Raw genomic sequence first — 14,655 nt, forward strand, 5'->3', positions numbered from 1 at the left:
GACAGGTATGCTAGACAGGTATGGGTAGAGAGAAAGGCCTCACAGTCCACTTCAGAAAAATTCACCACTGCAAATCCTATGCATCAGAATGGTCTGATCTCATGGCTCGTGGGGTCCCCAACTCTACAACCATGTACGAAACCCTAAACCCCAGTCACTAGATGGCCTCTCCTCCTTGACTGTCGCTGTGGCAATGTGCACCTCTTAGTAGGACTAGCTACAAAGAATTAAAACGGGTGAGGACTAGCTACCCGTCATAGCCATGTTCCTTCCACTTTGATACTCATCATGAAATGCTTACATCAAATTCTGCCCAAACCCGACCATCCGTGTGGTTGTTAATATGAATCACCAAGAAGGTCCCAAACAGTTCAAACAAGGGGCTCTTGGACCTCCTGGCATGTGAAGGCTCACAGGAGGCCGATGCTGGGGTAGATCTTACAGAAGCAGGGAGCAGGAAGCCTTGTAGTCAGCCTCGGGCAACCAGGACACCTCTGACAGAAGCCCTTTCTCACGGTTTCCTTTTTTTTAAGGAGTTCTTGAAACAGCATGCGACGAATGTTGTGAAATTACAAGAATTGACCAAGACCAAAGAGGTAAGCGTTTCCATTGAGTCAGCTTGTCCATATGAGTCAGCCTTGACTGAGTGCATTGGTTTGGGGCAAAGATTTGTCGTTATAAAGCATAGGATGATATCTGAGAGCCCAGGCAGGTGCCAGTCATGTGGAAAGGCAAACAGACGAAGATGTTCTACAGAAAAAGGAATGGGCCTTGGAGCCCCAGCACCAGTATGAGTCGGAATTGACAAAACAGCCCAGGGTTGAGAAGACAGGCTGAGACAAACTCAGTCTGGGTTTGGCTGTTTGGTTTTAGATTCTGAATGCTTTTGTGCTAATTTAAATATTCATGACCTTTGTCATGGGATGCAATTATAAAATCATAAAGAAGACCACACTGATGGGCCCCCAGAGACTACGGCCCTCAGTCACCCTTCAGGTAATTATAACACTTTGTCTCCTCAAGTCAACCTTTAAAATCATCTGTTCAGCTCTGTTACTTCGTGAGTTCATGCCTCCATGAGCAAGTTTCCACCGAGTCTTTTCTGGCATCCCCGTTGGTCTTTGCTCTCTTTCCCACCTTTTAAAATGACTGTTAAGTCTCTTCATGTATGATATATTTGATAACAACTTGTCTGGTCTTCTCTCATCAGTGTTCCGCGTGCCAAACAGTTCTTGAGATGGTCTCTAAAATTCAAATGAAATATACCATATCTACTCATGTATGAGCAGAGTTTTTCAGCACATTTTTTAGGCAGTTTTTGTGGTAAAATTAGGTGCCTCGGCTGATATTCAGGTTGCCTTATACTCGAGTATATACGGTACCCAAAACTGTCTTCTGGCTCTTTTCACTTTCTTCAGCCTCAACTTAAATTTGCAGAGGGGCACTTGAGTGTCTGTTCCAGTTGGCCCTGGTGGCACTGTGATGGATGAGGTTGGGCTTCTCCATCATTTCTCTCCATGGATGTAGTTGATTTGATTGCTGGTATTCTATCTGGCAAGGCCCATGTGGATAGTTGCAGGTTTATGTTGTTGAAAAGGGGTATTTGCAAGGAATTAGTCATTGGTCTTGCAGAATTCGATCATGTGCTCTCAGACGAATACCCTACTGCCTGCTCTCCTCGAAACACCAGGCCTGTTATCACTCACTCACTGCCAGCACGTCAATTCCAGCTCAGAGACCCTCAGACTTTAAATCTTATGGGAATAGACAACCTCACCTTTCTCCTGTGGAGCTGCTGGTGGATTTGAATGGCTGACCCTGTGGCTATCAGTTCAATACGTCGCTTGTGAGTGCCCCACGGCACCCTAGGCTGTATAAACAACTGCTCACTGGGCACTCTACACTGATGATGTAGAGACACCTCAAACGTGATGTGTCCAACTGCACACTCCTGCCTTTCCTGGAAATCTGACCCCTTGTAATTGTCAACCAGGAATACTTCCACTAACTAGCTGTTCAAGTCTCAACCTCAAAAATCATCACTAGTTTCTTTCACCCCTTATCAACTTACCAGTTCCAGTGATGCCTCTGCAGCACATGCCAAATCCATCTCTGTCTCCAATATGATATACTTTCACACATTAGATCACTGTTTCTCCTTGGGCTCCTTGCTTCCCCTCTTGCCACCTTCCAACCCATTCTCCACAGAACACATGTGTTACTTACATGTGAACTGCTTGTGTCACTTCTCTGTGTCAAACCCTGCAGTGGTACTTCCTTGTCTTTGGTTAACAAAGAGATTTCTCAGGTCCAGGATGCCCTGTCATTTCTCTCTCTCCTCACCTCGGCCCACTCTTCTGCTTGCTCTCTTGATTCCAGCCACTGATGTGCCTTCAGGTCCTCAGAAGCATTGAGTGCTTTGCCTTCTTAGGGTATTTACACAGCCCTCTTTCCGCTCTCATGTCCAGTGTAAATGCTCCCTCTTTGGAGGGTACTTCCCTAACCAATCTCAGTTCCAAGCTCACCCTTCCTAGTCCTTCATACGCCTTCTCCTCGAGCTTCATCCTTGTTTTGTTTCCTTCTTTATTTCCTTTTTTATTAACCATCTTATTGGGGGGGGCTTTTACATAATTCAACAGTATTAAGCACACTTGTACATATGTTTCCATCATCATTTCCAAAACATTTTCTTTCTACTTGAGCCCTTGATATCAGCTCCTCTTTTTTCCCATCCCTCCCTTCGCCCTCCCACCCTCATGAATCCTTGCTCAATTATATATTATTGTTATTATTGTTATTTCATACCTGATACCACCTGTTGTTTCCCTTCACCTACATTTCTATTATTTGTCCCCCTTGGGATGGGTTGGGGGTTATATATTCAATCTTGTGATCAGTTTCCCCTCTCCCTCTATCCCACCACTACCCTCTCCCTACCCTCATGGTATCACTACTCCCACCACTGTTCCTGAGGGGTTTATCTGTCCTGAATTCCATGTATCAAGAGCTCTTATCTGTACCAATGTACATACTCCGTCTAGCCAGATTTGGGTAGAACTGGGTCATGATAGTGGGGAGGAGGAAGCATTCAGAAACTAGAGGAATGTTGATATGTATTTAATCATCCCTTCCCTATAACACTTCTGTAAGGGGATACCCAATTGTCTACAGGTGGGCTTTTGGGTCTCCAGTACTACCCCCCTAGTTTGCATCAATATAAGTGCTTGTTTTGGATCTTTTGATACCTGATACCTGATCCCATCGATACTTCATGATCACACAGGCTGGTGTGCTTCTTCCATGTGGGCTTTGTTGCTTCCCTGCTAGATGGCCATTTGTTTAACTTCAAGCCTTTAAGACCCCAGATGCTATATCTTTTGATAGCCGGGCACTATCTGCTCTTTTCACCACATTTACTTATGCACCCATTGTGTCTTCAGTGATCATGTTGGGAAGGTATCAAAGAGTGCCAGGTTATTAGAACAAAGTGTTCTTATGTTTGGGGAGCTCTTGAGTAGCAGCCCAAAGTCTATCTGCTATCTTAATACTTACCATATAAATATATGTACATTGACCTATATCCCTGTTGTTATAAATTAATATATTTACATATATACATGCCTATACCTCTATAAATAGCTTTTGCCTCCTATTTCTTTCCTCTATTTCCTTTCACCTAACTCCTGTCCCACCATCATGCTCACCCTCCATTCAGCTCTCAATAATTCCTCTCAGATACATTGCACTTGTTCAAACCCCACCAGGCATTCTATGTCCTTCTTGCTATCAGTTTTACATCTCTTTGTTCCCTTGTCCCTGAGTTTGTTGGCTCCCCATCCCCTCTTCTCCCATGTCCCCCCAGAACCACCAGTCCTGTTTTTTCTCCTCAGTATTGTTTATCCTGCCTATCTTATATAGATAAACATAGCGTGAAAGAAGAAAAAGGGAAAAGAAACAAAACAAACAAACCAACAAAAAGCCTGTAAATAGTTCCAGATCTGTCTGCTGACCCTTATGAATGTTTCCCAGTTGGGTCTGATGAGGTGCCGAGTCAGGATTCCTCAAGGACTTGCTTACTTTGCTCCCCTGGCTGCCCCGTGGCACTCCCTTCATGTGTGCCCCGCTATGTGTGGGCAGACCAGGCACAATTTCCTCACAGGGTCTCCAGTGCTGTCCCCGGTAGCATTGTGAGTCAGAGAGGGGACGTAGTATGTCATAGTGGGGCCAGCCTTATGGTCCTCGCTGTCCATTGGCTCCCCTGAGCAGGGATGTCATCCTCGGGGCTTGGTGGGTCATGATGAGGTTCTCTCTCTCTCTCCTTCTCTCCCTTTTAGATTGTGTCCATGTGATCTGGTCATATCTGCCACTCTCCCCAGGCTATATTCAGTGCTGTCCGCTGTGTTACATTCTTCTGGGGAGAGGGTCAACAAAGCTCAGCTTGGGCCAGCCCCATCATCCTTTGTGTTAGTTCACTGCTCCATGCCAGTAGGTTGCCCTCAAGGCTTGGTGCACTAGGTTGAGGTCTTGTCCCTCTCTCCTTTTCCTGTGGAAACATAAACAGTACCCTCCCCATGGGTGGATTAGTGTCCTGTTTCCCACCATCCTTGTCTTTTTTTTTCTTCTTCCCCCTTTCCCCCTAATTTTTAGTTGGCTGCCATATGCATCCCTGGGTTGGGTCTGACCTCTGCCAAAGGGCCTGGACTTCAACCATGGAATTATGCATTAAGTAGCTTATCCTTGATGCCTATTATGCTTTTGAGCTTACCTCAGTGGACTCATATTGTACTTGTCCCTTTGTGCTTGGCTAACATCACTTAGCATAATTTCCTCAACTCTTCCCACGAGACAATGTGCTTCATGATTTCATCACATCTTTTTAGGGCTGCATAGTACTCCATTGTGTGTATATACCAGAGTTTTTTTCATCCATTCATCAGTTGATAGAAATTTTGATTATTTCCCATTCTTTGCCACTGTGAATTGCGCCATGATGAACATTGGCGCACAGATCTCTGGTCTTGGTCTCTTTCTTACTTCTGGGTATATGCCCAGTAGAGAGATTCCTAAATCATATGGTAGCTGGATTTCCATTTGTTTTAGGTATTGCCAGATTGATTTCCATAGTGGCTACACATACCTACAGGACCAGCAGCAGTGGACGAGAGTTCCTATCTCACCACACCCCTTCCAGAACTTGTTGGTTTCTGATTTTTTTGTATTGGGCTATCTTTGAGGGCATTAGGTGGTATCTCATAGTTGTTTTAATTTGCATTTCACTATGGCTAATGATCAGGAACATTTTCTCATGTTTATTGGCCATTTGGATTTCTGCCCTTGGAAACTACTGCTCAGGTCTTTTGCCCACCTCCTCAGTGGGCTACTTGTGTGGGGTTTTTTTTCTTGTAGGCTAGCAAGTATTGCAGATTTTAGTAATAAGGCCTTTGTCTGCGGTGTCATTGCTAAAGATGTTTTTCCAGTCTGTGGGCTCTCTTATTATTCTCTTGGCAAAGTCTTTCGATGTACACAGGTGTTTTATCTTGAATATATCCCACTTGTCAGTTTGTGCTTCCTCTGTGTTTGCATACTTCCCTATCTGCACTAGCTTATGTACTCCCTGCATCAACATTCTTAGTTTTGTCCCAATTCCCTCATTGATGGCCCTAGGGTTTTACCTTGAGATCTGTGATCCACCTTGACTTTATATTCTTGTGCATGGAGTGAGGTGAGGGTCTTGCTTCATTTTGCTGCAGATAGATATCCTTTTATTCCCTAACACCACTTGTTGAAGAGGGCATCCACTTCCCATATGATATTTTTGACCCCTTATTGAAGATCAGTTGTCTGTATGCTGATGTTTTTTATTTCTGCATTTTCTGTTCTTTTCCATTGGTCTGAGTATCTGTTGTTATGCCAGTACCACATTGTTTTGACCACTGTGGCTATGTAATAGGTATTAAAGTCAGGTAAAGCAAGCCCTCCTATCTTTTTCCTTCTTCTTGAAGAGTTCTCTGCTAATTCTGGGTTCCTTCTCTCCCTATGAAGTTGGTAGTCAGTTTTTCCAATTCTTTGAAAAAAGATGTTGGTATTTGTATCAGGATAGTGTCAAATTTATATAGTGCCTTGGGTAGGACTGACATCTTTACTATATTGAGTCTTCCGATGGACAAGCATGAGAATTCTTCCATTTGTGGAGGTCACTTTTGCTTTCTTGTAATAGTGTTCTGTAGTTTTCCTCATACAAATATATACTCAAGTATAAGCTGACCCAAATATAAGCCGAAGACCCTAATTTTACCACAAAAAGTGCATTAAATATGTGCTGAAAAACTCGACTTATTACACAAGTATATGCGTTATATCCCTAGAAATTTCCATTTGTGCTAGGCTATTGTGAAGAGTACCGCCTTTTTAATCTCCTCTTCCATGATCTTGTCTGATGTATATTGCAATCCAATAAACTTCTGTTTATTCATCTTGTATCCTGCCACTCTGCCATATTCCTCTATCCTTCCAGCACTCCTCTTGTGGAGCTTTTGGGGTTTTCAATATATAGATTCATATCATCTGCAAATAATGATAGTTGCACCCCTTCTTTCCCCAGATGAATTCTTTTAATGTATTTCCTTTGCCTTATGTTTTAACTAGGACTCAAAGTATGATGTTGAGTGAAAGAGGGAGAAAGGACATCCTTGTGTGGTCCCCTTTCTCAGTGGGAATGTTTTCATCTTTCTCCATTGATTACTATGTTGGCTTTGAATTTTCATATATGTCTTGTATTATATTAAGGAATTTTACTTCCATTCCTATCTTCTTGACAGGAATGGATGTTGGATGTTGTCGAATGCTTTTTCTACATCTATCGATACTATCATGTGGTTCTTCTCGCTTTTCTTATCAATGTAGCAAATATTGATGATGAACTTTCAGATGTCGACCCACCCCTGCATCCCTAGAATGAATCCCACTGCATCATGAATTATTCATTTTATGTAATTTTGCATTTTATGGGCCAATATTTTGTTAAGAATTTTTGCATTCATGTTCATTAGCGATATCAGTCTGTAGTTCTCAGTTCTTGGTAGATCCTTGCCCATTTGGGGTATCAGTGTTATTCTAGCTTCCTAGAAAGAGTTTGGAAACTTGCTATCCTTTTCTATGCTCTGGAAGAGTTTGTGTAGGATTGGTGTCAGTTCTTTCCTGAAAGCTTGGTAGAGTTCTCCTGTGAATATGTCTGGCCTGGGGGATTTTTTAGTTGGTATTCCCTTGATAACTTTATTTATTTTTTCTATTGCTATGGGTATGTTGAGGTCCTTGACATCCATCTGGTATAATTTAGGGAAGGATTGTTTTTCCAAGTATTTGTCCATGTCTTCCAAGTTGTTGAATTCATTAGAGTATACACCTTCATAGTACTGTGTAATTAATCTCTTAATTTTATTAGGGTTCATTGTAATTTCTCCTGTTTCATCCATCATCCTGGATATTGATGTTTATTCCTTCCTTTATTTGGTTAGGTTTGCCAATGGTCTACCAATTCTGTTAATTCTTTCAAAGAACCAACTTTTTGCTGGATTGAGTTTTTGTATTATGTTCTTGTTTCCCCACTCATTTATCTCTGCGTTTATTGTTACTATTTTTTTTTATTTTTTATTTTTGCTATTAGTAGGATTATTCTGTTGACTATCCTCTAATTGCTAGAGGATTTGTGACAGTGTATCAATCATAAGTCTGTCTTACATTTTGTGTGTGCACTTATCACTATCAAGCTTCAGCTGATAACTGCATTTTTGTGTTCCAAAGGTTTGGTACGTTGTATGCTCATTCTCATTGATTTCTAAGAGCTTCATAATTTCATTTCTGATTTGTACCAGTACCCATTCATTTTGCAGTAAGGAGGTATTCATCTCCAATTATTTTCCCTTGTTTTCTTAATCACCTTTTTAAATAAAATTCCCAGCCTCATTGTGTAGTAGTCTCAGAGGGAAGTCTGAGTGATCTCCATGTGCTTGAATTTACTCAAGCTTGACTAGTGTCCCAGCGTGTGGTCTATCTTCGAGTATGTGCCATGTGTACTTGAAAAGAATATGAATACTTTTTCATGTGGGTGAAGAGCTCTAAAAATGTCTTGTAGGTCAAATTATCTAGGAATTTAGTTCTGTAACTTCTTTGTTAAGCTTTTTTTCCCCTGTGATCTATCTATCTCAGAGAATGGTGTATTAAAGTCACCTACTATGATTGTTGAACCTGTGATTTCTTTTTTCATATTTGGACCATTTGCTTGATCAATTTCATGGCTCTCTCGGTGGGCATGTATATATTTATTATGTTCACGGGATCTTGGTCTACTGATCCCTTGAGCATTATAGAATGCCCTTTCTTATCTCTTGTTAAGGCTTGCACCTTGAGATCAGTTTTGTCTGATTAGGATTGCAACCCCTGCTTTCTTTGGATTGCTGTTTGCTTGGTATATTTTTCACCAGCCTTTAATTCTCAGCCTATTTTTGTCTATGAGCTTGAGATCTGTCTTTTGTAGACAACAGATTGGTGGGTTATGTTTCCTGAGCTAGTCTGCCAATCCAGGTATGTAAATGGGTGAGTTCAGTCCATTGACTGTGGACTCCGTGTTGTCATCTTGTACCTTTTATGTTGGATATTTTCCTACCTCCCTTTTTGTCAGTCCATTGTGTGTATGGGTGGGTGGTTCAGGTTCATTCTTATCTTCTTTTCAGTGTTGAGCTAATGTTATCTTGGGGACTGTTTTCAATATGTTGACCTCTGGGTGGAGTTGCTCTATGTGGTAGTCTCCTATTTCTGATTGCTATATGTTGTTCTTCTGACTAGAGTGGGTTGGTAAGAATATTTTTGTAGAATTGGGTTTTTCTTAATGTAATCTTTGAGTTTTCCTTGTCTGGGAAGACCTTACTTCTCCATCTATCTTGATAGATAGTTTGACAGGGTAGAGAATTCTTGGGTTGGCATTGTTCTTTTTCAGCTTTTTGAAGATGTTACTCCACTCACTCCTCTTCATCATGGTGTCTGCTGATCGGTCTGAGAAAATTCTTATATGAGTACCTTTATAGGCGACTGCCTTTTGCCCCACAGCTGCTCTTATGATTTTATCCTTTTCCTCAAAATTAGACAATTTAACTATTATTTGTCTTGGCAACTTCTTCCTGGGATACAGTCTAGCTGGTGTCCTATCTGCTTCCTGAATTGTTGCCTGATTCTCATTCATTGAGCTGGGGAAATTTTCTTCCAGGAATTTCCTTACTGTTTTTACAGTTGACTTCTTGGTTGTGTCTTATTCTGGTGATCCCATTATTCGAGTGTTATTCCTCTTCATAGCATCAGACATTGTTCTTAGGTTTTCTTCAGCTTCTTTGATTAACTTGTTTGACTGTATTTTCTGTTTGTTGAAGTCTGCCTGGTTGTCCTTGATGTCACTGGTATGATTCTTCACGTCTTCTAGTCTATTGGTGATGTCTGTTAACTTATTTTCTTTTATTACTTCATCCCTTAACTCTTGTATTTCCCTTCAGTGTGTGGCCTTTATCTCCTCTATTGTTTCATCCTTTTTCTGTATTGCTTCCATTCTATCCTGTATGACTCCAACAGCATTCTGAAGATTTCTTTCTGTGTAAATCAACATCTGCTTCTTCTATGCACGTCATTAGGTTCAGCACTTCCTCTGACATTACATATTGTTTCTCCTGTTGTTGTTTTTCTTCATTGAGGTTGTTCGGCTGGTTGCTGTCTGTGTGTCATTTTAGAGGAGCTCAGCGCCACTTTCCAGAGAAGCAAAGAGCACTGGACTATCTCTTTGGGAGGCTTATAGGAATGCTTCTGGACTTCCTGTAGCCAACTGAATTGGAGTGTCAGGCTACTGATTTATCTCATTGGTATTTCACTCCCTCACTGACCAGCTGGGATTCTGTTATTTGGAGGACAAGTTGTATGGCACTCTCAGGGGACACTAGTCAGGCAGTTGAGGGACACAAGGGTGGCAGTGTGCCGGTCAGTCACGTGAGAAGCTGTGGCAGCATGGCCCACTGTGGCATAGAGCACCACAGAGGGCAGGCAGGGGGTACCCTAGGTGATGTGGAGTGCCCTGGAGGCCAGCTGTAGCCAGCTGTGATTTTGGCAGGAAAGAGAGAAGATTTATTTTTAAGAAATAAAAGAGGCCCCAATTGCCTGACCATGGGGGTTGAGGGGTTTAAATATAGACCCAAGGCAATGGCAGGTGTAGCAGTGTTGACGTAGAGTTCTTGGACCAGCCAAGGTAGCCCAGCACCAACTGCGACTGTGGCAGGGCTAAAGCTAACTCCTAGCCAGTCATTGTGGTGGTAAGCCAAAAGCCTGTCATTTTTTAAAGCTTAGTGGATCTTTTTTATGCTCCTCCTGTGACCTGGAAGAGTAGAGTTTTCCACTCTAGGCTCGCCTGTGTTGACTAGCATGAAGTTCTCCAGTGTGTGTTACATGGTCTCCATCTTTCCAGCATCCCCTGTTTCCTTCTTTCTTATGACAATTGATTATTGTGAGTATTTTATTTAATTTTCCCCTATCTTCTTCTCTTAAGATGTATAATCCACAAAGGCTGATAACATATATGTCTACATTCACTGATAACAAGTCTATTTGGACTCATCGCAACCCTATAGGCTAAGGTCAAACTGTCCCTGTGGGTTTCTGAGACTGCAACTCTTTATGAGAGTAGATAGCCTCATCTTTATCCGATGGAGTGGCTAATTGTTTTGAATTGCTGACCTTGCCATTAGCAGTCCAGTGTGTAACCCACTGTCCCACCAGAGTTCCCGCAGTAGGAAAATTTAATAAATACTTGTTTGATGAATCACCATTGTAACAACCTGTGTGAATGCTGGTGAGGGCAGGGTCTGGGACAGTGACAGTGAAGCTGAAGAGGTCTAGATCTGGAGACACTGAGGTGGGAAAATGAAGAGTGTGGTGGCCAGTTGGCTATGCGGGGTACAGGTGAAGGGTAGTGACTGTGCATATGTTAGGTTCTAATCCAGGTGCCTTACAGGGCCGGGGTCTCTTTGTCTTGGGGCCTGAAACAACTTCTTCTTGTACAGACCATAGAGGAAGAGTTGCATGCACAAGCCGTTGTCCTCGAATCACTTAACACCACCCTCTACCAAACCCAGTTGGAACTCCAGAAAGAGGTGGGTCTTGCCTAAGGTGAGAGTGGAGGTTGGCGGGAAACACACAGCTAGAGCCCTGTGCAGCTCGGCTGTATTACTCTACCCCAGGGGCTGTTGGTTTGGAAAAGATAACACTTCTCTTTTTCAGAAAACTGCAGTGATGTATCTTGAGAAAACACTCCAGACCAAGTTTACTGAAGCGGAAGAGAAGTATAAATCCACCATACAGCTCCTGACACAAGAAAACATTCGGTTAAAGTATGTATGCTGCTAGGGAGTTGGGTGAGAGAAATGGACACGAGCCTGAGTGCCTGCCCCTCAGTGAGGTCAACACACTTTTTTAGGAGGCAGGTATGTCACTTTGCACCTGGCCACAGCAATTGGCTGGCCTAAGGTCTGACAGATAATTTGAGGTGGATTAGGGATTGATCTAAACCTCCCTCACTTGCCTGTCTATCTGTTTATGTAAAAGAATACACAGATCCATCTGCAAGCCCTGACTTTATGTAGTTCTGTGACTGATGGTTATTTTGAAACCCATCTGCCCTGAGAGCTTGGTTGAAGGGTCGGTGGCTTATCCTCTGAGTCCCGGGGAGGCACAAATATGGTGCACTCAACTCCTAAGGAGTGGGTCCCACCCAGCCAGCAGTGCTGCAGGAGAAAGGCCTATCAATCTGCTTCTGTAGCTATGACAGCCAAGCAACCCCTGTGGAGTTCAGTTCTCTGTGACCCACATTGCCACCACAAGTCAGAATCCACTTTGCAATAACAACTTGGATTTTCATTTGGCTTACCCTTGGTGCTGCATCTGGTTCTGATGGGAAGTGAGTCTGAGACAGAAATTTTATTGTTCCCAAAAGAAGCGTCTTATATCATTTACAACTTATCGGGCCCAACCCTTTAGTAAAAGAAAGTTACTCTTCATATGGAATTAGTGAGAAATCCCTAGCATGAGAACTTGCCATCCAAACATGATTACTTCACTCAATCAAAGCCACTGCCACTCACTGATGTGATAAAGACACGTTCCTCTTTCCTCAAATAGCCACGTCCCTTTCACCCATTGGCATCATTAACAATACATCTTCCCCTTCCTCTACAGGCAAAAACTAGTTTCCAAGAATGAAGAAACTTATGAAGGGCGATCTGGGAGATTAGCTTCTGTTAATCTTTATGAAGATTATCCTGATATTTTAGAAGCTGGCAGAGGCCCGACCAGAAAACAAGAATGAAACCTCTCCCGCATCTGAAGACAGCAAGAACAGCAGCTCTGTGTGCCCAGGGAGCACCTGTGAGGCTGTCTGCAGAAGTGTCCTGATGAGTTCGTTCTTGGATTGCCTTGTTCTGTTTCCACGCTCCCATGACTGGCCTTCTGCTCAGTGGTCTGGAAGGCTGGACTGGTCCCTCAATCGTGCAGTGGTGCGTGGCTCTGTTGGAGGAAGGAGCTTCCTTCTGGCCTTGTACTCATTTCCTCTTCTCCCTTCACAGAGAGAGACTGAGCCAACGCTCTTCCTATTAAACATTGTGCCTTTTTCTCCTTTGAAGTATTTACTGGGCAAGAAAGCTCACTGAGAAGATTCCAAATTCATTTTCTCTTAGGTGTATGTGTGCTGCCCCTCCCCTCCCCACTCAGATTCCCAAACAGCTTGGGAATCACTTCAGAAGAATTTGACTACCTTCTCAAAAGCTTTGCCAGAATTCCGCTGCCTACAGGGCCGGGATGCGCGAAAGCGCCATGGGCTGCCTGTCTCAAGCAGCACTAGCGCGGCAGCACGTGGCCTCTGTGGGAGGCGCACGGCGAGGGTGGGGGAGAGGGGGGAGAGGAGGAGAGGGAGGGGTGAAGACCACGCGATCCGGGCTCTCTGACCCTCTTCTTTTTCCAAAGAAGGTCATACGGTTTTTAGGAGACCTCTGCCAACATTTAAATGTTGGCAAGTCATTTTTTTAAATGGTGTGAGCCAGCTTTGGAGGGGCCTTGGAGAGTTACCGATGGGATTCTGATTCAGGGGTGCATCAGAGGAAAACTGGGTTTTGATGGCTGATTCTTCAGAAGGAGATTAGCAGGCCTTTGTTTGAAAGCACCTGTGTTAAATGTTTGCGCCACTCAGGGTCTCCCGACACCGGGGTTGGAGGGACTGGGAGACAACTGAAATATGTCTCAGTCAACCAGAGAGATGTTATCAGCAAATAAACCATCATTCACACACATCACTGATTCCAAGGAATGGTCAAATGAAACCACATTTTTATTAAGGTGTATTTTTAAAATTAATATCTTTTAAACAATTTATGTAAAAAAAAAAAACTTTTAAAAATAGCTAATTCCTAATCTGTTCAGTGAACAGAACATAAAACTTCAAGCCAGGAAGCCAGCATCACAGGCACACAGTAGTGCACGCACACTGCTCTATAGTTTAATACTGTGAGAAGAGCGAGAGGAAAAGTTGCTACAAACATAATTTGGGGAGAGAGTAGAAAGCCCTTATGAAATAATTTAAATTCTAAGCTTTGGCCCCTGAATATCTGTGATTTACACTTATTTTGGGAAAAATAAAACAAAAAACCCTGCTCAGGCCATGTGGAGCACAGCTTTCCAGCACAGACTGCAAACACACAAAATTTGTCACTAATGCCCTCGAAGTGCTATTAATGTGCCAAGAAGGACCTTCCTTGGGTCTCATGAAACCCCAGTCTACACAGAGTCTTCCCCGAATATGGGAGCCTCTTTCCTTTGCCCACAGGACACTGGTTGGCAGGAAGAAGGTGGCAGTTTATGGGGCGCTTGTCCCACTCACCAGCCGGATGTGTCGGCTGGCTGTGAGCACACCTGCTGCTCAACCTCAGCGCCTGGCTGTTTGTTTGTCATGTAATGAAGTCAGGTAGCAAACGTGTCTCTCCATGGCTTTGAGAGGGGTCGCTTCCATGCCCCTGGATACTAACCCCAGGCAGGTGAGATGCAAGTTCGAGAATTCCTTCAGGGAAATGACTTTCACCATACTGGCTCTCCTGGTGTCTTAGAGATGTTGCATGTTTCCATGAACACCATGGTCAAGGTTAAATGATTGGTTCTTAAGTTCTTCTTTTTGCTTTTTAAAAAAATTCTTAATATGCTTTGAGAGAATGAATTTAGGTGGTCCTCAGTTGCAAGTAGATAGCAAATATGTAAACAATCTGACATTTAAAATAAAACTTTTTAAGATAAGATAAAATAGTAATATATAAATTATTAAGGGTTCATGAGGGAGGGGGGACCACCGAGGGAGGGAGAGGGAAAAAAGAAAAATTAGGAGCTGATTCCAGGAACCCAAGTCGAAGGCAAATTTTGAGAATGATGAGGGCAACGAATATGTAAGTGTGCTTTACACAATTGATGTAAGTATGGATTGTGATAAGAGTTGTATGAGCCCTAATAAAATGATTTAAAAAAACAAAAATTTTTATATGATTGCTTTCTTTAAAACAGTTTATTTTTTGCATCTACTAAAAGCTTAATATT

The 14,655-nt window shown here is 42.8% G+C and overlaps 1 protein-coding gene across 1 annotated transcript in view; it reads left to right on the forward strand.

Moving 5' to 3' along the window:
* Positions 1–12,523, forward strand: part of FLACC1 (flagellum associated containing coiled-coil domains 1) — a 35,793-nt gene extending 23,270 nt beyond the window's left edge. Inside the window, exons 11-14 of the mRNA XM_075529825.1 lie at positions 534–596; positions 11,091–11,180; positions 11,308–11,417; positions 12,262–12,523. Of these exons, the coding sequence (XP_075385940.1) occupies positions 534–596; positions 11,091–11,180; positions 11,308–11,417; positions 12,262–12,391 (393 nt within the window). The 3' untranslated portion in view covers positions 12,392–12,523. The remainder of the gene's footprint in view (positions 1–533; positions 597–11,090; positions 11,181–11,307; positions 11,418–12,261) is intronic.
* The last annotated feature ends 2,132 nt before the right edge of the window (positions 12,524–14,655 follow it).

The sequence above is a fragment of the Tenrec ecaudatus genome, chromosome 13 (assembly GCF_050624435.1).
Source record: "Tenrec ecaudatus isolate mTenEca1 chromosome 13, mTenEca1.hap1, whole genome shotgun sequence".
NCBI lineage: Eukaryota > Metazoa > Chordata > Mammalia > Afrosoricida > Tenrecidae > Tenrec > Tenrec ecaudatus.